The 27,418-nt window shown below is 42.8% G+C and overlaps 1 protein-coding gene and 1 long non-coding RNA gene across 4 annotated transcripts; one reads left to right on the top strand and one right to left on the bottom strand.

Annotated features, from left to right (window-relative positions):
• Nucleotides 1-439: 439 nt before the first annotated feature.
• Nucleotides 440-12,993, bottom strand: ACTR5 (actin related protein 5; the record flags this gene model as incomplete). Its single annotated transcript, XM_079979314.1, has 9 exons — nucleotides 440-1,021; nucleotides 2,272-2,404; nucleotides 3,168-3,307; nucleotides 5,259-5,381; nucleotides 8,201-8,383; nucleotides 8,683-8,900; nucleotides 10,288-10,457; nucleotides 11,277-11,506; nucleotides 12,610-12,993. The coding sequence occupies 9 exons, from the start codon at nucleotides 12,991-12,993 to the stop codon at nucleotides 764-766; spliced, it is 1,839 nt and encodes a 612-aa protein (XP_079835440.1). The 3' UTR covers nucleotides 440-763.
• LOC307218057 lies at nucleotides 12,941-17,438 on the top strand. Of its 3 annotated transcripts, none has more exons than XR_013839716.1 (3): nucleotides 12,941-13,009; nucleotides 16,193-16,329; nucleotides 17,269-17,438. It is a non-coding gene; the product is annotated as an uncharacterized lncRNA (long non-coding RNA). The 3 variants fall into 3 exon arrangements; XR_013839717.1 differs by lacking the exon at nucleotides 12,941-13,009 and adding an exon at nucleotides 13,096-13,223; XR_013839718.1 differs by lacking the exon at nucleotides 12,941-13,009 and adding an exon at nucleotides 13,128-13,223 and having other exon boundaries at nucleotides 16,207-16,329.
• Nucleotides 17,439-27,418: the final 9,980 nt, after the last annotated feature.

The raw sequence follows: 27,418 nt of genomic DNA on the forward strand, positions 1-27,418 counted from the left end.
CCTCCCTTATGTAATAAATGTTTCATAAACTGATGCATTGCTGAACCTTCTTGTTTTACAAACGTGTGTCAGAATAAACTTCTGAAACTATACTGTGGGTTTTTTCCCCCTTTAGCTATTGAACAAAAGAAAAGAAAAGTCCACAACCATCTGAACAGATGACTAGAATAAGAAACAAAACCCCAAATCTCAATTTCAGCAAAGATTTGTTCCTTCAAACTACCTTCTTCCTTTGGGTAAAGGCTCCCCCTCCTGGATTAACATTGCTACTGATGTATCTGATGAAGCAAGCTCACATTCACCAAAGCTTGAAATAAACACTTTGGTCCATATTGGCATAAGGGTTTTCATAGTTTTTGTTGCAGCAGACGAATATGGCTACCTCTCTGGAAATCAGTCCTATGGTATGTTAGGAACATTTGACACTGATAAACATGGGGAGGGGAAAACCCAAAAGACTTTATTTACATTGCCAACAGCTTTTTACAGCATGGTCTATTAATATAAAACACATGATATGTTAGCCTCAATGAGGCCAATATTTCTTTTGCATTTTTACACCAAAAACTGGTGAAGAGCCTGCAATTCTTCCATGGCAACCATGGATAAAACACACAATTGATCACTGCACAAGCTGAGGTGCCCGGAAATGTCGAACTTAAACTTGCACCCGGTTTTGCAGGATGGCAGCTGCCTTGCAGTTCTGAAAAACTTTACACAGGTTGTGTCTATTTTGCAGTTACATACCATTGCAGCCTGCATACTATGCTTGCTCAGAGACATTGTTTGCGGCAGTTCCCGACGCTTTGCTGGATGCTGGAGTTTCAGCTGCCCGCGGAGCCTGCTTTGGGAGACGGATGGGCACATAGACGTTGGAAGTACAGTGCTCCTTAAGGTATTCTCCACCCTTTTCTTCATAATCTTTCCTAGTAATCCAGCCTTCATCGCGGTTCATGTACTCCAGGGCCCACTCTCGAGCTCCATACCATGCATCTAAAACAGGATTGGAAGCAAGATGCACCTGGATGGCAGCAAGACAACAAAAGGATCTGTTTAGTGGAAGTCAAAGGCCACAGAATAAGAAAGGCAACACGCAAAGCTACATGGTGCTAACATCTGACAATCCTATTTGGTATGAAACAACCTGTTCCTTAAGGTTACCTTCTGAGGCTGTGCTCTCGATGGCCCTGACCTCTGACGCTGGCAATGTAACAACCAGAGCGAAAGTCTTTTCTTTTCTGCTAGCTCTTGTATAGAATGCATTCCCCAGAAAGGTTTGCTGGGTGTCAGTTCTTCTTTCTTAGACACCAATCTAAAATGCTTTTCTTTTCCTCAAGTCTTTAAGGAGTGCTTCTTTTGCTTTTTGGATTTAACATTTTCATATTCTATGGTCTGCCCCTTGCAGTGCATTCTCAGAACTTGTTCTTTTGATCATTTGTAAACTGCCTTGTATACTGAAAAACGGGAAGGAGGGTTACCTTTATAAAGACACAAAGCAGAATGCAGCAACCATGTCCCCTGTTTGCTGTTCTATTGCCAGAATATGAAAGCCAAAAGCTTCCTCTTAGCCAGCATCATATTCCTCAGTGATGAACCAAGAAAGTACTCAAACAAAGCAGGGCTATCAGTAGTTCTCCCACACGGCTGCTTCCCAACAAGCAAGTTTGAGGTCATACTGTCCCTGAACATGAAGGTTCAAGTGCTGGACAATATTTTTGCCTGGGTGGCACTGTGGGTTAAACCAGAGCCTAGGACTTGCCGATCAGAAGGTCGGCGGTTTGAATCCCCGCGACGGGGTGAGCTCCCGTTGCTCGGTCCCTGCTCCTGCCAACCTAGCAGTTCGAAAGCACGTCAAACTGCAAGTAGATAAACAGGTACCGCTCCGGCGGGAAGGTAAGCAGCGTTTCCGTGTGCTGCTCTGGTTCGCCAGAAGTGGCTTACTCATGCTGGCCACATGACCCGGAAGCTGTACGCTGGCTCCCTCGGCCAATAAAGCGAGATGAGCGCTGCAACCCCAGAGTCGGTCACGACTGGACCTAATGGTCAGGGGTCCCTTTACCTTTACAGTACTTTATGCTGGCCAGCATGGTTACCAATGTATTCTATAAATTTACATCCCTCTGTAAGCTTGCTGCCCAATTCAGGAGATTTTTCACACCAGTTCAAATGCCCCCCTTAGCTTCAGATGTGCAATAAAGTTTGGTCATCGTTGCCATGTACAGTATTTGGATGTTGCATGTAGCCATTGCATTGCTAAAGCCAATACTACACCTGAAAAGACGACTGGAATGGCCTCATTTCAAGCAGCTCCTTGTAGATTCTGGCTTTCATTCCAGGATACATCATGTTCCCACCAGTAAGGAAGACATTCTGGACAAGTTTTTCCTGCTGCTCTTTAGGATACCTGAAGAAATAAAACTCCCTTAACGGATTCATAGTGCTTCTAGCTGACTGGGATTGAGGACAGAGAACGAAAGGTAAAATTCGTTTGTTGTTCTGCTCTCTTTTGCCTCTGGCCCCACCCACCACTGGCATATGGCCCCCAGAAGGTGGCCCAGAAAAGAATGTGGCCCTTGGACTGAAAAACATTCCCTACCCCTGTGCTAAGGGTGGATGGGAAGGGGAAATCCCTGTAGTGGTAGGGGCCGATTTAATGTTTAAACTATTTCAAGGATTAAAGCACAAATCTGATTTTAGTTTGTTCCAATTCAAAAGATCCTTCCAGCAAAAAAGCTCCTCTTCAGACTGCTAGTTAATTTACATTTTAACAGTGAGACACAGGGGGCTGTGTGCGTACATGGCTTTCAAATGTGTCTCTCAACCATCTTCTTTTATATAATTTGTGCTCTGCATCATGCACTGTGTCAAGGCAGCTAACAAACTGTATAATCACACAATGCCTTATTTAATGTGGTGGCATCCCCCAGAATCTTGTAAAACTGAGGGTGTTTTATATATAAAAAAGTGAGGAGACTAATTATTTGGGTTCTACAGGAGAAAAAACAAGTACTCTCTGAACAGTGACAGCTTGTTCTTAAATACACAGAGGCTGCAATGCTACCCACATTTACCTAAGAGTAACATTTAATTCAACTAGGCTTATTTCCAGATACACATGTACAGGATTGCACTGTCATTTAAACAGGAGTTCACTTTTGAAAACTCACCTGTCCAGGACAAACTGTATGGTTTCTGCCATCCCAGCCTGCTCTTCTCCTATTAAGGATGGCTGGAAGATAATTTCAGGAACTCGGATTCTTTCTGTGCCAATAAAGAGCTGGTGATACTCTGCCAGGTTAAACACGGGCTGTAAAAATATCAGAGTCAGAAACGTACTGCTACTTGTCAGAACCTTTTATGTAATGCTCGACATTTTATTGAAAATATGTTGTAAATATGGATTAAGCTCTATCACCACCAGAATCTGTATTGTCTACTCTCATCCAGAGATACTTCAACTTTTCAACACATTCTGTTATGAGAGATTATAGGTAGTTGCAGCAGTAAGAGAGATGAGATAGCGTAAGATACTCTATCAGCTGGGACTGAAAGCCTTTTGGCTTCTCCCCTCCCAGAACCATTTTCCACAACCACGCTACCTGGTCATTAAACATTTGCATAACTTTTCAAATAATTAGTTCCTGAATTTACTTCCCCAGTTCTTTTCCTATGCCTTGTTCCTTTTCTACTGCATTTACTAGAATGTAAGCCCTCAGGTATGGACTTGTATTTTTAAAGTTTGGTGTAGTATCTAGAAAATGTTAGGTGCTTACAGTTTACATTATTTCTGCCGTATGAGATATAACTGGTATAAACTGTGATCAAGGTGACAGCAGATACTCTTGGGGATGTTTCTTCCTATTGCTACAAGCATTTTTGGGGAGGGGAAATTAACACTTCTCCTGTAGGTCAACCAAATGCATGTATACTTGAAAGCAAGTTTCACAGAGTTACTCCCAAATATACACAGAATTACAGCCATGAGTTGAAGTCAATGGGATTTGGTAGTCAGTATCTGAAACATGAGTTTACAATCTTCCATTTTTCAATGCCATGGGTTTAAGGCACTATTATTATTACAGTGGCACCTTTGGTTACGTACTTAATTCATTCCGAAGGTCCGTTCTTAACCTGAAACTGTTCTTAACCTGAAGCACCACTTTAGCTAATGGGGCCTCCTGCTGCTGCCGCGCCACTGAAGCACGATTTCTGTTTTCATCCTGAAGTAAAGTTCTTAACCCGAGGTACTATTTCTGGGTTAGCGGAGTCTGTAACCTGAAGCGTATGTAACCTGAAGCATATGTAACTCGAGGTACCACTGTATTATTGACAGATAATAAAACTTCAGCCAAGGGATAGATCCTTTTCCAAGGACTTACTCAGTGAGGCCAGGGCTCAAAATTCATGCCCAGTGTAGCTGACTGAATGCAAAAATTGTTGTTGTTGTTTAGTTGTTTAGTCGTGTCCGACCCCATGGACCAGAGCAAGCCAGGCACTCCTGTCTTCCACTGCCTCCCGCAGTTTGGTCAGACTCATGCTGGTAGCTTCGAGAACACTATCCAGTCATCTCGTCCTCTGTCGTCCCCTTCTCCTTGTGCCCTCAATCTTTCCCAACATCAGGGTCTTTTCCAGGGAGTCTTCTCTTCTCAGGAGGTGGCCAAAGCACTGGAGCCTCAGCTTCAGGATCTGTCCTTCCAGTGAGCTCTCAGGGCTGATTTCCTCCAGAATGGATAGGTTTGATCTTCTTGCAGTCCATGGGACTCTCAAGAGTCTCCTCCAGCACCATAATTCAAAAGCATCAATTCTTCGGCGATCAGCCTTCTTTATGGTCCAGCTCTCACTTCCATACATCACTACTGGGAAAACCATGGCTTTAACTATGCAGACCTTTGTTGGCAAGGTGATGTCTCTGCTTTTTAAGATGCTGTCTAGGTTTGTCATTGCTTTTCTCCCAAGAAGCAGGTGTCTTTTAATTTTGTGTCTGCTGTCACCATCGGCAGTGATCATGGAGCCCAAGAAAGTAAAATCTCTCACTCCCTTCATTTCTTCCCCTTTATTTGCCAGGAGGTGATGGGCCCTGTGGCCATGATCTTGGTTTTTTTTTATGTTGAGCTTCAGAGCATATTTTGCGCTCTCCTCTTTCACCCTCATTAAAATGTTCTTTAATTCCTCCTCACTTTCTGCAAGGTTGTGCAAAAGCTTGCAAAATATATATATCGTAAAGTAGACTAAGAGATAGGATGTGTATAAAGACAAACCTGGACTGTAGTAACTGGCTTTTCAACTTCGGGTTGCTCCTCAGCAAATAAGGGCTCAAATTCATTCATGCTTTCTACATCTTCCATTGATTGTTCGCTGCCCATTGGATCCAGATCAGGCATCTTGAAAACGAAAGACACCACAGGTTCTTATATTAAAACAGGGAAGCTGCAGAAGCTGGCTTGCCAATGCCAAGGTCTAAAACCAGTTATGACCAGAATGAACTAGCCTTTCCTGCTGGATGAATGCCAGCTATGCAGTTCTAAGACGATGCAATTAATCATAAAGTCCCACCAAATTCAAGGGGGCTACTAAATGTGCTTGGGACTACAGCCTTAGTAAACATTTCTCCCCCTCAATTTTATTGTTTTATCTTTTTGTAAACTGCTTTGAGGGGTTTTCAATAATAATAATAATAATAATAATAATAATAATAATAATAATAATTTATTATTTATACTCCGCTCTTCTGGCTGAGTTTCCCCAGCCACTCTGGGCGGCTCCCAATCGAGTGTTAAAAACAATACAGATTAAATATTAAAAACTTTCCTAAACAGGGCTGCCTTCAGATGTCTTTTTAAAATAGGACAGCTGCTTATTTCCTTGACATCTAATGGGAAGACATTCCACAAGGTGGGCGCCGCTACTGAGAAAGCCCTCTGTTTGGTTCCCTGTAACCTCACTCTCACAATGAGGGACGTGCCAGAAGGCCCTGGGTGCTGGATCTCAGAGTCCGGGCTGAATGATGGGGGTGGAGACGCTCCCTCAGGTATACAGGACCGAGGCCGTTTAAGGCTTTAAAGGTCAGCACCAACACTTTGAATTGTGCTTGGAAACATACTGGGAGCCAATGCAGATCTCTCAGGACCGGTGTTATATGTATAAATTTTATGAGATAATAAAATCAATCAATATATTTATATACATCCAATTACTTTAACACAGTTATCCACTTTTTTAAAATCCTCTGTTCAGAGGCATGCCTAATCCACATATACATACAAACATAAGTATATAATTGAAACCAAAAGACTAGAGTAAGTTTAGATGTTCAGGATGGCACAAACTTGGTACATTTAAGACTCATCAACAGGTTTATGAAGTATTTTTGTCTGTTCATGTGAAGCTGGTATGCCAATATTTGCAGTCTAAATAAGAGGTTTTGTAAATAGTGGGAAATTGCTACTTTCGGGCAGCAAAGTTCAGTGAAAGTAAGTATTATGCCAGAAGGGGCAACAAAGACCAGGCTGCTAAAATGACTGAATCAAGATGCCTCCATAGCTCTTGCCAGTGCTGGCTGAAAATATTTTAAAAAACTATTTACTGAGTGAGGTTTCAAACCTGAGGTAGGCTACTTTACTTAGAGCTGTAATGCTAAGCAATTGGGGTTTGGAAATTTCATGCCAAGAATTTGGTTTTGCCAGCTGTAAACCAAAAAAGGCTATTTTTGAATTTAGCAAATATGAGAAAGTTTACAGAACTTATAAATAAAGGCTTACATAACGATAAAGATTAAACATTTTTCTGCATGGAAGTAAAAATGTATCCTCAAATAACTCTTGCTTAGAAGATGTCACTGATTTCAGTGCATGGTTCTCCTTTGCCCTACGCATGCTAGACAAATGCACATGAAAACAAAGCCATTACACGACCAGTATTCATTTTCATAGTTTATGGAAATCATAGGCTCAGAATGTGGTATGCAATGCCAACAGCTATCAATTAACTTTTACACACCCTTTACTATCTTTCCCCTCATACTTGACATTAACGTTTCACCAGTTTCATTACTACTGGTTTATGACCCATGATCAGGGCTTTTTTTGGTGCCGGAACTCAGTTCTGGTGAGTTCTGGCTGAAAAAAGCCCTGCCCATGATATTGGTAAGTGGATCAGTCAACAGGCATCTTCACTTTTGAGATGAGTAGTTTGGAGCAATACATAGTTGCTTCAAATGTATCCAGAAGAGGATAAATTTTAGTAAAAAAACCCATGTAGTCTTATACACGAAAAAGTACGGTATATTCTTGGCATCTACTCAATTCTGTTATGTGAAGCTGACCCTAATTTCATATTCCGTTTTTCGACCTTTTTTCTAACAGGGCACGAGGAATGCTCAAGAAAGGTGCCAAATGCCAAGGAGGAACCTTTGCATAATTCCAAATTGAATATCCACCACTTTCCTATCCTCAACCTCCAATAGGTCATATTTTAAAAATTTTTAAACAGGCTATGGTCTGTCTCAAGAGTGCTCAAAACAAATGGCAGCTCAGTTTTCTGCAAGGAGATGAGGCTACTAAGCTCTGAGAAGAGCAAATATTAGCATAGCCTCACAGAGCTCTTGGGGGAAGATTTTCCTCCATGTTTTTGTATTTTGCATTTCTGCATACCTTGAGATACACCAGGGCCCACTCCTACCTCTCAGCAGCTGCACTGTAGAGTGGAGTGGCTCCTGTTCAGTCTTTCATGTCCTTCTTTCACGCCAGCCATGTCCTTCTTCAAGACACTTTGTTCCTCTGCACCCATCCATTTCCCATTTTCTTCCCTAGACACCAAGCATTCTGTGACCCCAGACCATGTTCGGCAATTTTCTTTTCATAGGTGGAGGGGACTCTTTACGCTCCCCCCTCCCCTCCCCCCGCCGACTATCTTTTTCTACTTCTGCAACCCTTTGGATTCTCTCAAGCAATGCAATACTTCCCTTTTGTTTCTCAGTGGCCCTATTTTTGCTGCAGTCCTGTTGGCACTCACCAACTGAGATCAGTATAAGACAGATGGATGGTGATGGATGACAAGACAAAAAGGAGACAGCTGCAGGAGAATATAGCAATAGACAACTTGCAGGAAGTTGTAACATAGCCAATAAAATACAGTCTTAGAACTGTTTTGCACATACTTAGGGTTATGTGCTGGCAGAATTAATGCAATCTTACTGCAGTACCTCCGGCTTGCTATCAACAACATCCACTTCAACGCTCACTTCTGCCTGTAGGATTTTCTGCTTGGTTTGCTCAACGGCCATACTCAGCTTATGAATGTAAGACTGAAGTTCCTCAGCAGAGTCCATGTTGAGTTCCATCAAGCCTTTGTGAAACTGATCCATATGACCTTCCTCCAGTAGTTCCTGTGCACAAAAAACACAATACCGTCTGATTTTTATTGGCTGCAATATAACTAAGGGGAATGTCGCAGAAAAGCCCAGGGCGGTAGAACATTTCCAAATGAGCAAAAAACTTGCTCTTATTTTCTGGCGACTATTGTGGTATCTGCAATTCTCTCACTGAGATGATATCAAAGTGATCCCATGACATTAAGTATTTCCCCCAAGAATGAAATCTGGTATTTTCATATCGTGTTCTCCTGCCATCAGCTTCTCCTTTTCAACTTCCCCAAAGCTGCATCTCAAACATTGTGCAGGGTTACCTGAACATAAAGCAGCCTGTCCAACCTCTCTTGATCAAGCTGCAGCTTTTCCTCTCTTCGGCGAGCATTGAGCTCCTGGAGCCGTCGAAGTTGTTGCTGCCGCCTCTCCTGCTTCTCTTCAGATGTGAGGGTGCTCCCCAGCAGCTTATTTGAAAAGGGCAGCTGCATCTTATGCACATTGTTCTCATAATATTCAGGTGACCTCCACTTCTGCATTTCTGCTCAGAAGTTTCAGAAGCACAATAATGAGTTTTGCAGGCACAACTCTACAGGGTCTCTGTGCTGCTAAACAAACGCCTTTGGCAAGTTTGGGTATTTGGAAATTACAGGGAAAGCCATCTGATAATCTATAACAAAATGTTATCTTAAAAAAAATGTTGTGAGCCACCTTGGGAGGTTAACTCTCAAAGGTAGCTTATAAACAATGAAACAAACAGCCTGAACTATTACTGTTCTTGCTTACTTTTCAAATTGAAACTGCTATTGTCTGCTAGATGCACATATTTTTCCCGACAGTTTTGCACCAAGTAGAAGGAGACATGAATGAAAAAGAAAGGAGCAAAAGGTACTCAGGTCCCAGACCTTTGTTCCAAGGAGTAGCTATGCTTCAGAAGAACGAGCAAGCAGAATCCCAAGAGCCAACTCTCCCTAATGCAAACCTAGAGGGAGAAAGTGTGCAAATGACATGATGCAATGATGCAATGTGATTTGCTGACAGTCTGGAGTAGGATGGAGAATAGGCATACAGTCTTTTATGGTGTCTGCCAAATGGACCTCCTAAAACCAGTTGCTGACCAGATTCAACAAGGTAATTCAGCCCCTTTAATACATTTTATTTTTTTATAAGTGCACATAATAAATAAGTTTGCTCAAAGCAATCTGCATCACTAGATATTGCTTGGGGCAAGCTGCTGCATCTGAGGGATTAATCACCATAAAAAAGCTTAATAAAGTAAAATCAGGTTAACTTTCCAGCACTGACCATAGCTCACATTAGTATTTTAAGATATGAATGATTTCGGTCCCAAATATCTGAAAGATTGCCTCCATCCCACCAACCTTCTTAGATGTTCAGATCTGCAGAGAGGATGCCCGTGGCAGTCTCACCACTCTCATAAGTAAAGAGGATGGTGGCCCTGTGAGGGGTGCAGCTAGCCTGTTCACTGTTCAGATTTTGCTGTATGCTAAAGATGCATGACTTTACCCTTCGACAATTAAGGTATTTTGTTTGGTGGGACCTACCTCTTTTCTTGAATGCATACGGTTCCTATAATCGCAATGGCTGTCATTGTTATTATAACTGCTTTATATTATTGTTGGCCCTTATGTTGAGGGGTGTCTAATCAATCTTATCAATTAAGTTTTACATCTGCAATATACTTAATGTTAACCATGTTTTTAAAGCAAGTTTGCAAATCAAATCTGAACTCAGGTTTAAAACTAACCATGACTAGCATTTTAACATTTAAGATATTTTCAAACCCCTTTAGCAATATAAAATCACTTCTTAAGATTTTTTTCTCCTGGGATTGACAGAACCCTAAGAGAAAAAATATTCTTACCAAACCATGAGGGAAGAGTATGTAGCTTTAAAGCAACGCTTACCATCCTTATAATCTTCTGCAACATAGCTGTGCTCATGCAGTATTTCCTCTACACGGCTGAGAGTAATGGCAGCAAAATGCCCAGGATATTTTAGCTGCAGGAGACGCTGAAGGTACAGAGCAGCCTGGCACCCTCCAATATTTATACGCTTACAGTTTCTAGCATCCAACCTACCAATCCATAGAAACAAAGTAAATATAGGAATGGTTCATTAAGTTCTTTCTACTAGAGTTCTCAATAGCAGGTTATCATCTAAGGTAAAAAAAAAAAAAAATGCCAGAATTCTGAGCAGCTTAAAACAAATGCTCTAACATAATTTAGTGTCCACGTTTTAGATATACATTTCCACACTTTATTATTAAATTTATATGTCACCCTTCCTCTCAAAGAAGCAGAGAAAACCCATACCAATTCATATAGCAACTCTCTTCTGTTGCCTTCAGGAAATATTCATGCAGCACAAGTAAAAACTATTTTCTCGGAACCAGGGATGCCCCACTGCATAAGAGAGTTCACACACTCGAGGGAAACTGAGGGGACAACAACCACCCCATGACTATAAACTATAAACCTTACTAAGCAAAACTAAGGTACTAGCATCTACATATTCTAGCAACTTCTTGCATACAGGATTAGTAAAAGTTAGACACAAAATCAATGGATCAATTGCAGTGGTAAAGATGACAAACAAAATGAAAGACAGCTGCACAGATTCATTTTCCCAACGCCTTTCAAAAACATTTTTATAAAGGGAGCATAAACACTAATTTGATAAAGATCCTCTTTCAGAACATGTTGGCAAAACCAAACTGTGCAGCAGCCTTTGTTATATAAATTCATGGTCATCTTTAGAAGCAGAACTTCACAGTATTTTAAAGTATCAAGCAAAAAACTCAATTGCATCCAACTAAATTTTACTAAGAGTTGACCCACTGATAAGTTAGCAATGTCCACTAATGCTTGGATACAGTTTATTGCAGCCAACTCACCGGCCATCCAGGACTGGCAAAATATGTGTACATTGATATCCAGAGGAAACTATGAGGCCACTGCAAGGCCAGCCCTGCCTCTTGTTGTGATATAAACTGTACAAACTGTCCACGCCATAAGAAACCTTGGGAACTTGGTAACATTCAAAGAGGAGCTCCGACATCATTTGTCTTGAATAGAGAGGGTTGCAGACCGCTTCAGTGACCACAACTGGGTGGTCAACACAGCCCTGTAATAAAATGGCAAGAAATGAAGACCTGGTTAAAACAGTTTACCTAGGTTTGAAAGTTATTTAAAGAGCTATACAAGAAAAAAGATGACTCTCAGGAGCCCCTTCCAACTCTACAGCTTGATGATCTATGAATCCTGAGAGGCAGTGACTGGCAGGCCAGTCATCAGCATCTGGCGGGAAGCAGGCTGGGTATCGCTGTACTGATGAAACGGAACTATATACATTGAGTAGCAAATGCACAAACTCCTGGGCAGGTCTGTTGGTCAGTCTGGTGCTGATCATGCTACAGTTGCAGGTTTGATCCCAGGAATGGGACAATTGCATATTCCTGCATTGCATGGGGTTTGGAATAGATCAATGGTTCCCAACCTTTTTTTGACCATGCCCCACCTAAGCATCTCTAAAAATCCTGACCCCTCCCCCGTGACATATAATTCTGGTTATTCAAAAAGTGAACTCCTATTTACGTGGAGAAAGCCTAAAAGGCCATTAACTTGGTCTAAACAAGCTTCCAAAGAACATGGCATCCGTGAAAGAGAAAGATAAAAGAATGAAAGGACAGCTGAAGGAAGAAATCACTAAAAAAAGTTAAAAAATAATAATACAGTAATATGAAGTGATATGAAAAAATAGTATTTTCTGTTTAGAAAAACTTTTGTTTAGATAACCTCTCCATTGTCACCAGCTGACCGCCGCATACATTCTGATTTTAATTTTAACAATGAGTATACCACTATATTTATTTATATACTTGCCGTTGTTTTATCGATTGTAGTTCAGAAATTATTTAGTGTAATTGTTAAGCGTAGATTTCTGTTTAAATTTTATATGCTGATATTTAATATGATCCTATAGTATTCTAATGATTGCTGAATGTTACTATTCTAATGATTGCTGAATGTTACTTTGTTTGACGTAGGTTGCATATTTCAAAGTTATGTTTTATCATCACATTTTTGTATTGCGTTAGACTGTTACAAGGTGTTTGTTCTTTGTTTCTTCAGCTTGTAACCCGCCTTGGGTGTTGTAAGATAGAAAGGCGGTATGCAAATTAAAAGCGTGTGTCCCACGCTGGGAACCATGGTACTAGATGGCGATACCTGCGAGGCGACCCCGAGGCGCTGGAAGCCGTGGTCGAAGAGCAGCTCCTGCAGCTCCATCTGCACCGGCACGTTGCGGTCGAAGGGAGAGCGCAGCAGCCAGCGGAGGGGCTCGGGGCTGCCCAGGTCGTTGCCCACCTGAGTCTCGGGGCCGGCCCCTCCGCGCGCCCCGCGGCTGCGCGCCACCAGCGACCGGAATCGGAGCAGAGGCTCGCTGGGCACCTCGGAGGCCCGGCAGGCCCAGCCCAGGCGCAGCTGGAAGGAGCCGTTGTCCAGCACCAAGGGAGCAGGAGAAGGCACGCGCACGGCCGGGTTCGGCTCCAGCGCCGGGTCCGGGTCCCAGCGGACGTCGCGGAAGGGGAACACCCCTCCGGCCTCCTCCATCGCCCGTCCGGCACGCGTACGGAGGGGGTGGATGGGGGGACGCCTGTCCGTCGGACCTGCCTCGGCTACTTCCGTTCCCTCCGCCGGCTGGAAACCAGAGCGGCGTTTTCGAGGTTCCGCTCTTCAGACGGGCCCCCATAACGAAAAGCGGGGTTTCCTCGCTCTGTCGCTCAAACTTACACACGCATTTGGAGTATTTATACCGTGCAACACGTTTCTTAGCATTCAAAGTAGTTTACACGCTTCTCCGGTTTCTTGGACTGGTTGGGAGTTTTCCTGGAAGGTTTTCCCCGTGGAGGCGTGATGGAATTAGGCTGAGCTCCAGCCCTGTGTTCTTGTATGGCCACATCAACCCCATACAAATTTGAAGCATGGAAAACCCTCACAGCTTCCCTCACACCCTTCACGTTCCTTTCTTTTTAAATTATTTTTCTTTTGTATGAATGCCATGTCCATCTATCTTTGGGGCTGCAACCCCCATCAGTCCTGTGCATTGGTCACACTGGCTAGGGATGGTGGGAATTGTAGCCCAAAGGTTGGCACGCCTGGCATGTTGTTGAAAATCGTTTATCTGACCCCTTGCCCTCGCCTGATTTATGTCACTTCTGCACCATGCATTTAAAGGAGCAGTATCATACCAATTTAAACAGGAATCCTGGGAGCTGTAATTTATTAAGGGTGCTTAGGGTTGTTAGGAAGCAACTCTGTTCCCCTCAGAGGACTATGATTCTCAGAATGAAGATAATTACGGTAGCCATGTGCTGGCTGCTTTTGCCTCTGCCCAGGGATATTGTAATGGCAGGGAAAGGTTGCAGGTTCCTCACTGAGAACGGTTTTTGAGACCCAGTATGCAACTGCCCCCACCCCACCCCCCATCAACCAGTGAAATACACCAGGCTACATTTTTGGGCTATACGCTTTTATGCCCTCCACCTGCAAAACAGGCCTAATACTACTTTGCAGTGCCCCACAATATTGGAAAACATTACCTGTGAGATGAGATATATCTTAGAAAAAAGTAGGAATATTTGGTGATAACTGTGAAAAGAGAACACAATATCATTATTTTTGGGGCCATTGGTGGGCCTAATAAAGGAATTTGAAGAGCTCTGTTATTTTCCCATTAGTTTGTTGTTTCTAATTACAAGTACAGGAGGTGTCATTATACCAGGTGTGCTGCAGGTTCTCCAATTAACCTCAATATAAGCTTTGTGTTCCTCCCTTAATGGGATTGCAGCCTTCTTTTAAAATCAGTGGTGTTGGAATGACAGCATAGTTGCTTTGTGAGTCATGTTGTGACGTAATAACAGAGTGTAGTTATCTTAAGGTACTTAGTGCAGCACAGCAAGTATTAGTAAAACATGTGCACAGTCAGCTGAGGTGGATTTTGGAGCAGAAATGAAGTACCCTCTGGTCCCTTTAATTAATGACCTAACATTTCCTGTCCTTTTCTTTTGGTTTTGTTTGCCTTTTGGAATATTACTGATTCTTTTCATTTTCTGGCTTCAACATCTACTTAATGATGGTAAGTCTTGCTGTGAGACAGCTAAGATGTGCTTGTGTATTAAGGCTTTAGGTATTAGCTTTCCTTTTAAAGCATTGTGTTACAAAACTATTTTTAGCTTAATGCTGATCTTGTGTGTCAGGCATTTAGGCAGTTTCAAAAGAAAAAAAGACATGGAGAATTTAAAGTTTTTGACAACAATGTTTTAAATAACTGTTTTTTTTATTCAAGTCTAAAAAGAAACTTTGTACCGGGAAGGTTTGTTAACGGTTGTGGTATACCCAAATAAGCCTTGTACAGTGGTACCTCAGGTTACATACGCTTCAGGTTACATACGCTTCAGGTTATAGACTCTGCTAACCCAGAAATAGTGCTTCAGGTTAAGAACTTTGCTTCAGGATAAGAACAGAAATCTGGCTCCGGCAGCAGCAGCAGGAGGCCCTATTAGCTAACGTGGTGCTTCAGGTTAAGAACAGTTTCAGGTTAAGTACGGACCTCCGGAACAAATTAAGTACTTAACCCGAGGTACCACTGTAATTTGGTTGAAACCTGTACTGTACAGTACTTGCACACCTCACGATTGTTGGTATGAAAGAGAACATATATAGTGGCTGAAAAGGGAGAGTTGATGCAGCTGAGGAGAAATTTCTTGTTTGAATTCCTTTGGCTTGTTCTGCCTTGCCTATTTTTATATTTTATTATTTTACTTCACATACACAATACTATGCTTGCTTATGTTTTCAAATAACAAACATTGCTACTGCAACTTGCAAGTTCAAGAATCTCAAACTGGATAGAATAGGAGTTGACTGCAGGCACTGCAAGTCATAATCTTTCTTGAGATACTCTGCTGTGAAAAGGCTAGCTTCAAACTATTTTTACCGCTAGTGTGTACTGTTTGTCAATGGCAGAATCACTAGAATCACTGAAAAAGGAATGGGTGCTTAGCCTAGTCATTTGTCTTTTGGCCAAGTTTGAAGGCATAGTGTACCTCTTAACTAGCCTGTGACAGATAAAAAATTAACAGGCTTGACAATCCTAATGGAAACGGAAGCTGCTTTGCTTTGTAATTTGGAAACAGAGGCACTAGAAAAACTAGAATATTTTTTTATTTTTCTCTCTCTCTCCATAACTGTTCATTGTTGAACTGCTATTTTAATAGAAATATCTAGAGCTCATTTGGATAAGAATGCTTTATTATCTCATGTTTAAACTTCAGTTTTGCTTTCTGTTCGATCTATTTTTAATAACTTGTGTGTTGACATTCTTGAGATTGCAACACCTATAGTGCAAGTACAGTAGGTACAGGGGGCAGCCTAGCTCGTTTCACCACCTGAGGCAGATGGGGAAGGTGCCACCCTTGCGCTGAAGCCTTGCTTACTGGGGTCGTGTGGTGGCACCTGCTGGCGCAATCTCACAGAACTCTTCCAAGAGCTTGCTGGAATCTGTCACTGTGTGACTCTGGCAACTGCAGCAGGGGCACCGCCCTGCAGGATCCCACCGCTTGAGGCAGGCTGCTTCACTCTGCCTCATGGGTGGGTTGGCCCTGAGTAGTTATCTCTTCAGTGTTTTGCAGCTTGTAAAATTTTAATATGAAAGGAGAGAGTTTCACAGTCTGTTGCCTTTAAATCCATCCTAGGTGTTTCCTTTCTAATATGGTGAGCGATTCACCACTTTATTGTCCTGTTAATACAGATTTATTGAGGCAGAAACCAAAGACTCTTGGGATCCCATGGTTAGATGCTCTGGGGCAAAGGCTACTAAAATGGTACTTTTCTAGTCAAACCATGCCCAGTGAAAGCACACTTGAATGCCTACTAGTTACTAAGTCTGTAAGTAAATCCTGTTATTTTTGCTCTGATACAGTGGTATGTTGGGGGCCAGGAGTCACTGTAGCACAATTATCGCTTTGGAGTGGAATTGCTGCTGTAACAACAAAACTGCTTTTTGCAGTATACTATGTTAAAAGATGTCCTCTCAAACATGCCACAGCTCCCCCCCCCCAAAAAAAAAATAAAAATATATTGGCGCATACCATCAAACATATATAGAATTTATTTATGCATAAGTGACTAAAATATACAATCCTATTTGGGAGTAAACTCAAAGACGCTAGGACTTAATTTTGTTTGTATCCATGTGTGTGGCTATGCACAAAGCGTTTTTCTAATTATAGGAATTGGAGTGACATTGCTGAAGTACAGTAAGTCAGCAGCATTTCCACTTGAAAAATGGTGAACACTTCTGTTTTTGCCAGTGTAATAGGCAGGTTCACTTACATCACTGGGTTTATTATTGGGTGAAGATCCATTTTGTTTGCAGCAAGGCTTGCACTGAATGGTGAAAAATGATGTTAAACTGTCACTTGCCTTCTCCAAAGCACCACATTTGATAATGAGAAAATTCATTTTTGTTAAGAGTTGGGAATGTGAGTATGCTACTTTCCAGAAACTATTCTATGGATTTTGCAGCTGTTCTCATCCTGAGAGTATTATCAGTTTTGAAAGCAGTTTGTCACTTGAATGGGACCAAATCTTCATTTGTGCCTGGGTAAATGTGTATTACTGATATTGCAGAGGCAATTCAGCCCTTGACTTTCCTGAATTGCTATCTAAAGGAGAGCTAATTCCTGTTATACAAAGCTGGTGCATTTCTGAACACTTAAACAAAAACAGTTTTGTTCAATGTACTTTCATAGCACAGCTGATGCAGTTTTTGTAATCCGACTAAAATTACCTATCACGTTACTGAAGCTAAACTTTTGTTTTCAGCCCAAGTTTCCATCACTAAAGAGATAAAGATGCCACCCTCTGATAATTCTGATGGGAATGCTGACCTCGAATCAGAAAATGAGTCTAGAGGAAATAACAATCAGGGAAAGATGCACAGAAGATCCTCAACAAGTGACATTAGGACAACTCTACCTGTGAAAAAAATGAAACCCAAGCCTGCCTATTTGAGTTCAAAAGAGGCTGTCCAGATAAAAGGGCTTTCTGCCTTTATTTCAGACAAATTGGACCATAATGTAAAACAGTATTGCTTGGACAAAAGTTCATTGTATAACACAGTAATGGTAAGTTCTACTCCTTTTTTTCAGATGAGCACAAAAAGGTTTTCCCCTCTCCGTCTACTTCTCAAAGCATATTTCTGTAGGCAAGATGGAAAGAACCAAGTTTGTACCAAATTAATCATTCCCAGGTCATGGAATAATAGGTTTGGGATTAGAATTCTAAATCCTTGTGTGGTTTGCATCCTACCTACAATCCTGAAGAGGCAATGGGTAGCACACGACCACAGGTTTTCACATTTTTTTCTGTGCTATTTCACAAAACCACAACTGCTTCCTAAAATTTCCTTCAATAGAATAAGCTTTTGTACAAGTGCTAGCAGCTCACAATGATGAACACACCTTTAGGTGAAAGTGTGCACACCTTTAGGTGAAGTGTGCACATTTTGGTGTTCTGATAGCTGTGTTAAGATCTGAATCAGTCTTGTGAAATGCTTGTTGCTTTCCTGTTTTGAGTGTTTGCTTTTTTTGGGTGGGGTGGGTGCTCTAAGCTAGCTAGCTAAAAGGAATTATAAACCCCTTTTGAGATCAATAAGAGTTACATAAATCCACAAGTCACAGTAATAGAAGCTAGTTGGTTGAGCAGTGAACATTGGTGCAGTGGGGGCAGGAGACACACGGAAAGACTATTTGTTGGGACTGCAGCCTAAAAGATGTGAGTCCCTTATCTGTTTGCTTCAGCATTACAGAATAATTGCTTTAGATACTATTAATGCATTTCTAGGGTGCAATCCTGTATGCATTGCACTGTAAGTGAGCCCTATCCCGCTAAAGGGATTTACTTCTGAGTAAGGGAAAAGGTAAAGGACCCCGGGACGGTTAAGTCCAGTCAAAGCCGACTATGGGGTTGCGACACTCATCTTGCTTTCAGGCCGAGGGAGCCGGCATTTGTCCACAGAGTTTTCCGGGTCATGTGGCCAGCATGACTAAACCACTACTGGCACACAGAGAACTGTGACAAGTGCCAGAGTGCACTGAAATGCCGTTTACTTTCTCACCACAGCAGTACCTATTTATCTACTTGCACTGGCATGCTTTCAAACTGCTAGGTTGGCATGGACGCAGGTGGTGCTGTGGTCTAAACCACTGAGTCTCTTGGGCTTGCTGATCGGAAGGTCGGCAGTTCGAATCCCTGTGATGGGGTGAGCTCCAGTTGCTCTGTCCCAGCTCCTGCCAACTTCTGAGTAGACAAGCATAGGACTATGCAACTGATTTGCTCTTCTTCTAAAGATCTCAAGTCAAAGGGGGCGTAGTTGATTCTCCAGTCATATTTTCACAGCAGGTTGGTTAGCCTTAGGAAGAGAGCCAAAAACTAGCCATGATAGGACCAGCCATATTTATACATGAAGGCAGCCATAAGAAAGACAAAATGTGTGTTTGTAAATATGGTCTAAGGTGCACACATGTAAAGGAAGCTGAACTCTTCTATCTCCTTTATTTATTTATTTATTTATTTAAAATAATTACCATATATACTGCTGTATCATAAAAATATATCACAGCAGTTTACAACAATATAAAACATAAAACTAATCAAAAACATCATACAAAGTTAAAAACAAGTTAAAAGCAAAAAGAAATGAAACATCAATAGAAGGGAATGTGCTCTTAATTTCCTGCATAAACCTGGCAGAATAGAAGTTTTTAGCAAACATTTAAAAGTTGGTACAGAAGGTGCCTGCTGAATATCTGTTGGCAGGGTGTTCTTCAGGACTGGGCCAATGACACTGAAGGCTTGATTTCTTGTATTTTTGGTGCTCTTGTCACCAGCCTTTGCCAGAGCCTCAAGATCAAAAAAGGCCACTGCCTAACAGTCTGCAAAGTGAACAGGATAGCAGAGAAGATCAGATGCGGGTGTAGAGAATTCTGAGTTGGGGTGGGTGGGCAGAAGGTGCTGTATATGACCAGGCGCTGAAGATTCAAGGCAGGTCAAAATTCACACATTTGAGAAAACCTTTTAAAGGAGGGTAATTGTGGCCTTGTAGGTTACACAGGGCCTGGTTTTGATACCTTTATTCAGTGCATACAGTGGTACCTCGTGTTACGGATGAGATCCGTTCCGGAGGCCCGTCCATAACGTGAAATGCCCGCAACTCGAAGTGCTGCGTCTGCGCAGGGGTGTGGCACAATTTGGTGCTTCTGCGCATGCGGTGAAACCCGGAAGTAACCCGTTCCAGTACTTCCGGGTTGCTGCAGGACGTAACACGAGAAGACGCTAATTGAAGTGGACGCAACGCGAGGTATGACTGTGTGTGTGTGTGTGTATATATATATATATATGTGTGTGTGTGTGTGTGTAATTAACACACACACACACATATATACAATGGTACCTCGGGTTACATACGCTTCAGGTTACAGACTCCGCTAACCCAGAAATAGTACCTTGGGTTAAGAACTTTGCTTCAGGATGAGAACAGAAATCGTGCTTCGGTGGCGCGGCAGCAGCAGGAGGCCCCATTAGCTAAAGTGGTGCTTCAGGTTAAGAACAGTTTCAGGTTAAGAACAGACCTCCAGAACGAATCAAGTTCTTAACCCGAGGTACCACTGTATATGTATGTGTGTGTGTGTGTGTGTGTGTGTGTGTGTGTATGTGTATGTGTGTATATATAGAGAGAGAGCACTATAGCAGGCCTGTAACAATAGCAGCAACAGCAGCAGTAGCAAAGGAAACTGCCAAAATCAGTGCTTTAAATTTTTCCTTGTGTTGCCTCTTGAGCCTTGTTTAGGCCTTGGGTGGTTGTTGACAGTGTGTGTTAAATATGTTTCTATCTAGTTCTCTGGCAAGGCTTTAAACCCAGCAGGGATTTAAAGAGAGGTGGGTCCAGATGCTGATTTTATTTACAGAGACAGTACCAAGTTAATTCATTATATCTGAATGCATCCTCAGCATAATTGCATGTTGTTGCAGTCTTCACTGTTTTGTGCAATGGTGATCTTGTTAACTGCCGTGAGCAGATGTGAAAGATGACTTCTTCCTCTGTTCTTTCTTAGCTGATCTGTACTCTGCTGGTCTCTCTCCTCTTCAACCTACTCTGCCAGTTGCTCGAGGTCTCAAATGTTCTACGAATCCAGCTGCTGCCTTCATCTCTGGCTGTCCGGGTATATCAGCTCTTTGCCTGGGTGACCCAAAAGCCTGCGAAAATCATGATTTCCTTGAAACAAGAAATTTCTGCTCGATCAGCCTTTTTCTTGGGGAAGAGAGAGAAAAGAACTTTTGGGGCTAAAGCGTAATGCTTTGTACAGGGCAGGATTAAAATACAGTGACTCCACTCAACAAACTTTCTGTAGTGTATATTTGTAGGAATCACTTTTCCGGCAAAGAAACCCTAGAATGAGCTTCGTCGCTCAGATTATTAGATTATTTTTTCAGCAAGGAGTAAATGGAAGGTGGGGAAAAGAGTAGTATGCCTTTTCACAGTTTTTCCATTCCACAGTGAGAACCAAAACATAAACTATTACTGTATTTGCTTATCTTGAAATAACAACCCTTCTTCTAGAGAAGAACAATGAGGCTCTGATATGCACATATTAAACATATTTAAGAGCAATAAATTACTGCAACTTTTATAATAACTTTCTCCAAGGAGTGCTAGTATGGGATAGTGCAGTGGAACATCTCTCCTTCTAGGCCAAACGATTTTCTGTTCCTTGACTTCTACTCCAGTTGCAAGCTGTCCTCTTCCCCTCCAACTTGGCCACAGCTCCACCATGGGGTGGTGGTTTGTATCCATCTGTCTTGAGAGACAATGGAGTCTCTCTACACGCAGGCATGTCCAAAGTCCGTTTTGAGGGCCTAATCCGGCCCGCCACTCAGTTTAATCCGGCCCCTGTAGCAGTTAATTTCCTGGGGTAAAATCATAAAAAGCTCAACAACTTTAATCCTTTAACAACTTTGGCTGGCCCTTTGGTCGGCCCTCACAGCCCTTCACTTCACCAAATCTGGCCCTCTTTGAAAAAAGTTTGGACACCAGTGCGAGAGGCAGTGGCGTAGCGTGGGTTGTCAGCACCCGGGGCAAGGCAAGTAATTTGTGCCCCCTAACCCTGAGTGAGCCAGGTAGGGGCAGAGAGCTGCGAGTGCGAGCGCCCCCCCCCCCCCGATGTTGCGCCCGGTGCGGCCGGCCCCCCTGCACCCCCCACGCTACACCACTGGTGAGAGGTGAAGTCAGATGGATGTGTTAGTAGCACCAAAGTGTCTCAAGCCTAAGCAGTGTGTATGGAGGTCGTGCCCGGACAACAATACCTCCCCCCGCCTTGCTGATGTGGTCCAAAGGAAAGCAGAGCAATACACTTGGCACCAGCTTGGCTGCAGGAGTTGCTAGAAGGGGCATACAAGGTGCCATCCAATTTAGGGACTCTTAAGTCTTAGGGATTCCCCTCCAGATTTGCATAGGGATTACTCCTTAGCCTTTCTTCTCCTGAAGATATCCCACAAGGCAGCTGGGAGGTATGGGTGGAATTGTGCACAAGATTGGGGTGGACATTCCCATTTTTGCTTTGGCCACGCCCTCAGGTGTCATGTGGTTGACAAACAGTGAACATTCCTTGGGCCAAAATAAGGTTGTTTCTAGAAAAATCTGTTTTCTACAAATAATTAAGTAATCTAGTAGACATCCCACTGCAGTTTTTAAAGTTAAATCTTTCACAAGCACTTTGAGTGTAGGAACTCTGGAATGTGTGATAATCTTTAAATAAGGTGCAGACATAACATTCCTGATTGTTGCTTTTAAAAAAACCAATTGCTAGAGGAACAAGATCTGTGTACATCCTCATCCTTGCTCCTCGTACATAAAACTATCACCTTTCCATTTATTTTTTTGGAGTTTGTCAGAAGGTAGTGTTGTCACTGTATGGCTGCTAGTTTCAAACCAGAGCGTGAAACCGAACAACACTGTGCGAAGTACATCTCATAACTCTGATTAAAGCTATACTCTTAAAGAAGCATGGGAGTGCCCCTTTCATTAAGTAGATTGACAACAACAACAACAAAATGTTCTGCCGTTATAAGCTTGTAAAATGATACCTCTCAAGTAAAGAACTTGAAATGCTCTACCTGATGAAGTCTATAGCTGAGACAAATTTCAAACGATCCAGCTAAAATTGCTGCAAGTACAGCAGCTTTAAAACTGTTAGAAATTAACACACTGACTTTGTTATTACACAAACATACCATGCTTGTGGGATTTGGAAACCTGAAAAATATGTGCCTTGCAACCACACACAGCAGTCTTTTATTATTCCAAAATGTGATGCTTACTACAGTGATGCTATATACTTACTATACTTACTACATTGTTTGACTTCAGGCCATCATTTTGTCTAAATTCGTATTGTAACACTTGTGTCTATTGCACTTGAGTCTGTAGTGCAGTGTAGAGCTTGCATGAGCAGAGGACAAAATGTAACTGAAAACTACCACTTATTCAAAAACTAACAGGGTTAGCTTGCAACAGACATGCTAGTTAAAGAGTAGGAAGAAGATAGCTCTGATACAGTGGTGGCCAAACTTGGCCCTCCAGCTGTTTTGGGACTACAATTCCCATCACCCCTGGGATGTTAGCTAGGGATGATGGGAGTTATAGTCCCAGAACAGCTGGAGGGCCAAGTATGACCACCACTAGCAGATTTTTTATTATTTTTTATTTTTTGCAGGAGTGGATTTTTGCACTGAAGAGCTGGAAGCTCCCTTCAGCTCTGGAACTCCTAACAAATTCCAGAGCACAGAATTCTTTAATTCTAAGTGTTTGGTTGTGTTCACAGAGGAATTTGTGGTGTGCTCACTGCATTTCCTGCACTGGGTTTTAATCCGTGTCCACACAATGTTATCCAAAATGCATGTGTATCCTGTACTATATTAATAAATGCTATTGTTTGATGAGTTGTTTCTCAAACCAGCTTCATACCAGCTGGAGTCTTTAAGCAGTTCCTAATTTGCTGAGTGGAGTTGTAGGGCAAGAAACTTCACTACATTGTAAGGCGGTAATGTGAACCCATCCTGTCTTTTGTACCTACTGCAAGACGGTGGATCTTGGGGTTCTGGCATAAAGCAATTCCTCATGCTTGATGTCTTCCCCACCCTGTTTTCTGTATTAAGGGAATTGCTTTGCATGGAGGACTGGAGTATTTTCTTATGCATCTGCAATCTAGAGTGGCAAATGCCAGCCAAAGTTTCAACTATTATGGCCATTTTTGAGAACTAGCCATTTGTGGGGATTTACATCTGTGCAAACATGCATAAGTTATGTGTAATGCATAACTTACTTACACCACCTAGAAATTATTTTTTATTACGTGGTTTATAAGCATTTCTAATTATGAGATTTGTTTGCAAGCATATCGCTGATACTTTTCTGCATCGACCAACGTCTTGCCCCAGCGCTGTTACCAGCGCAGCTTCTACGGCAACCTTTCCCAGTTCTTCAAGGAAGCCTTCCCTAAACAGATAACCGCATTGCTCTGCGCCACTCACATACTTGCAGCGCTTCTTCACCGAAATGTCCTGGGCCAAGACAAACCTCTGATCCTCCTTTCTTTGGAAAGCCTGAGCAACAGGCCAATCCCAGCTTAGAACAAGCCAATCCTCTAACGACTCCCTGATGTTTCCAACGGTCTCTTTAAAAAACCCATTTCTATAGCAACCAGGACAGGGTTGTGGCAATAGCAAAGAGAGACTGACCGAGGTTTTTCTCCAACGCGCTGAATCGCGTTCCCATTCGCTCGACTACCCAGCCCCGGGGGGGGAGGGAGCTGAGACTTTCCAGGGGAGTGAGTCAAGACGCCTATTCCTTTCCTCTCGAGCATTTCTAACTCAATTCCCCTCTTACCCTTCCCCCAGTCTGCTTTTATCTCCCATTTGTGAAAGACCCGCTTCGAAAAAGGACAGGGAAACGGCTGAGCGCCGTCTGCAATTGCGTTCTCCTTCAGCGGCTGCGCCCTGGGTAGCAACTAGTTTGCAGCTACTTTGCAGAGGCGCACAAGCTCCCATCACGTGCAAAATCCGCGCAAGGTCCGTTGCTTTTGCTCCTCCTTGACCGGACAGGGGCTATTATTCCTCCCCTTCGTCGCCTGCGGGCTCCGCCCTCCCTCCATTCAAACGCTCCCACTCGGCGGCGCTCGCGCACCCGGAGCGCATCTCATCCATCCGAGGAGGCGAGAAGGAGGACGAGGCGCTTTCGCTCGTCTCTCCGCGGTCCGCGCCCACTGGGATCCAGCAGGTAGGGAAAGAGGCGGGTGTCCCTTTGTTCTTGCAGGAGAGGCGTTTTCGAGGGCGGCTGCGGCAGCAAAAAAGAGAGAGGGATGCAGCGAGCGCTTGGAGAGGGTCTCCAAATCCTCGGATCTTGGAGCGGATGCAAGGCTGGCGATTCTCGGCTTGCGGGAATATCGGGCAAGGACTTTCAGCGGATTCTCCTGAAACATCCTGTAGAAACGTTACAAATATATATATTCCATAACACTGTCTGCTGAAATAAAAAAGAAAAAAGAAACGGTGCTTTAAATGTGACCTTGTTGCTTCTGCGAAACGGGAGGCGACTTCCCCTTCGCGTGGCTGGGGATAGGGAGGTCGGTTTTTAAAGAACTGATTTAAAATGTAGATCAGGCGCAACCAGGGGGTGTTTTCCCCACCCCCATATTTCGTGGAAAGGATTGGGAGGTTATGAACTGAATGGGGAGGCATCAGTAAGACGTCTAGGAATGAAGGAGGCTCATTTAGGCTTGCTAAAATTCCCCTTAATATAATTTAGAAGGAGGGCTTGCATGTCGTCCGCCACAGCCCAGGCGTGTCCTCAACTTTTGCCTTTTTCATCCGGCAGCCTCTGGGTGGAATCCGCCACTGCAGACCCGTGTCTACTCGGGAGGTAGGCAAGCACCAGTGGTGTTGAGCGGGGCTTGCTCTCTCTAGTTAGGATTGCAGCCCAAAGTTCTGGGCTTGCTTGTGAGTAAGCATGCACGGCATGGCACCGTGAGGAGGGGACACTTGTATCCCATTGTTTGATACACGTTGCTGCCGCTTTAAATTTTTCGTACTTTCATCTGATCTTGAGCACGATTCATTGAAAAGCGGGATATAGACGTTCGAGACAAATGTCCAAGTAAGTCAAGATTTAAATTTGATATGCAAAGCAGAGGGTGACTGTTTTAGTGGAAGAAACTAGATGACTTTTAGAACGGATCCAGTATGATCGATAGAGGTCTATGTAGCATTTTTACCCTATTCTGTGCCAGCACTTTGGCGGTGTCTATCAGGCTGACAACGTTATTATCAGTGGGTGCTGTTGCCGGTTGCTCTCTCTCTTTCTCTCTGCCAGGAAAGAAATGAACCGTTAGTTGTGATTGCCGCCTCTCTCCTTACAAGAAACACATGCTGTTGTTGTTTGAATTGAAGCTTTCCTAGTGTTTCCCCATAGGGCGACTCCTTCAAGGAAAAAAAAAGGTTGCTTGGAAGAACTGCTTTTTTAAAAGGAAAAAAGCGAAAATGATTTTGGTATTACAAAACCAATATACTGTATAAGAAGCAGGGCCTGATCCTGCAATTACCAATATTAATGCAACGTGTCAATGTTCTTCGAACATGTCATCTGCATGTACCACATTTTGGAGCTATGTTGAAGCTAGGCTATAAAATACAAGCTGGTGGTCTTCATACTGTGGAATTGAAAAGGGTTTGCAGGAAGCATTTGACTGCTGTTTCTATACTAACACTTTAACATATCAGTTTGTTACAAGTGCCTTTTAATAAGGCCACACTTCTGCTTCCCTTTCCCATCAACCAAGCTCTGGTCTAGTTTGTGTCTTCTAGTCTTTGGCAATGGGGAAAGGCTGTAGATTTGAGGCAGAACACAATGCTTTGTGTACAGGAGGTTGCAGGTTCGGTTCCTGGCTGGTAATTGTCCACTTTCTGAAACTCAGGAAGGCCGCCCCTGGTTAGTTTGGACAGTGGCTTTTATCTGCAATAGCCATAACAAGGACTCTTCTAATTTGGGGAAGGAGAGTTTGTTTCCAAAGTCTGCTTGTGCAGGAATATTTCCTTCAGAAGTGTTTTATTGCAACTGGAGTTGTTATAAATTGGGGGTCGCAGGATGGAGACCGGATGCCATGCAGGACTTTGACTTCTTGGAACATAGGAAGTGACCTTGTACTGAGCAACGCTCAGCACAAACAAGTGTGACCAAAGAACAAAACTCTGGATAGGTTGTGGCAATGAAGCTATGTAAATAGGCATGTATGGTTCTTAATGTAAGTCAATCAATCTGATTTTTTAAGAAACCATTGGTCATTGCAAAAAAATCAAATAGTATTTTCAGTGGCTCCTGTTGACTCCTGTGGAACAGCAGTATCTGCTTGCCCTGACCTGCACCCACTTTATTTAATCCTAAATGTAAATAATTCCCATTGACGTAGGGGAAATTAAAGGGATTGATCATGTGTTCTAGCCTGTATTGATAGGGATTCATATTGGGTGTGCCTTGTGAGAACCTGACTGATGGTTGAACCAGCATTTGCTTCATCAGTAAATGGGAATCAGTGGTTAACTATCAAGCTAACTGTGAAAGGGGTGGTGGGGTGGTAAAGAGCTTTCTATAGGCAGCTGGTTGGCCGCAATGAGAACAGAATGCTGGACCTTTGGCATTATCAAGCAGGACTCTCCTTGCAGAAGGAGGGCATGTCTGCTGGGACTGCCTATTCATTGGGTGTTTGAATCTTTGTTTGACTTTGATACATATAACAACTTGCAGTTACTTGTATATTTTGTGAGATGTGTTGTATGATATATATTGTTTTATAGTGGCTTATTCGTATATTTTGAATGACATCATACGGATTATATATTTACTAACAGTTATTAGCCAGCATAT

The sequence above is a fragment of the Podarcis cretensis genome (genome assembly GCF_951804945.1).
Source record: "Podarcis cretensis genome assembly, chromosome: 6".
NCBI classification, from domain to species: Eukaryota; Metazoa; Chordata; class Lepidosauria; order Squamata; family Lacertidae; genus Podarcis; species Podarcis cretensis.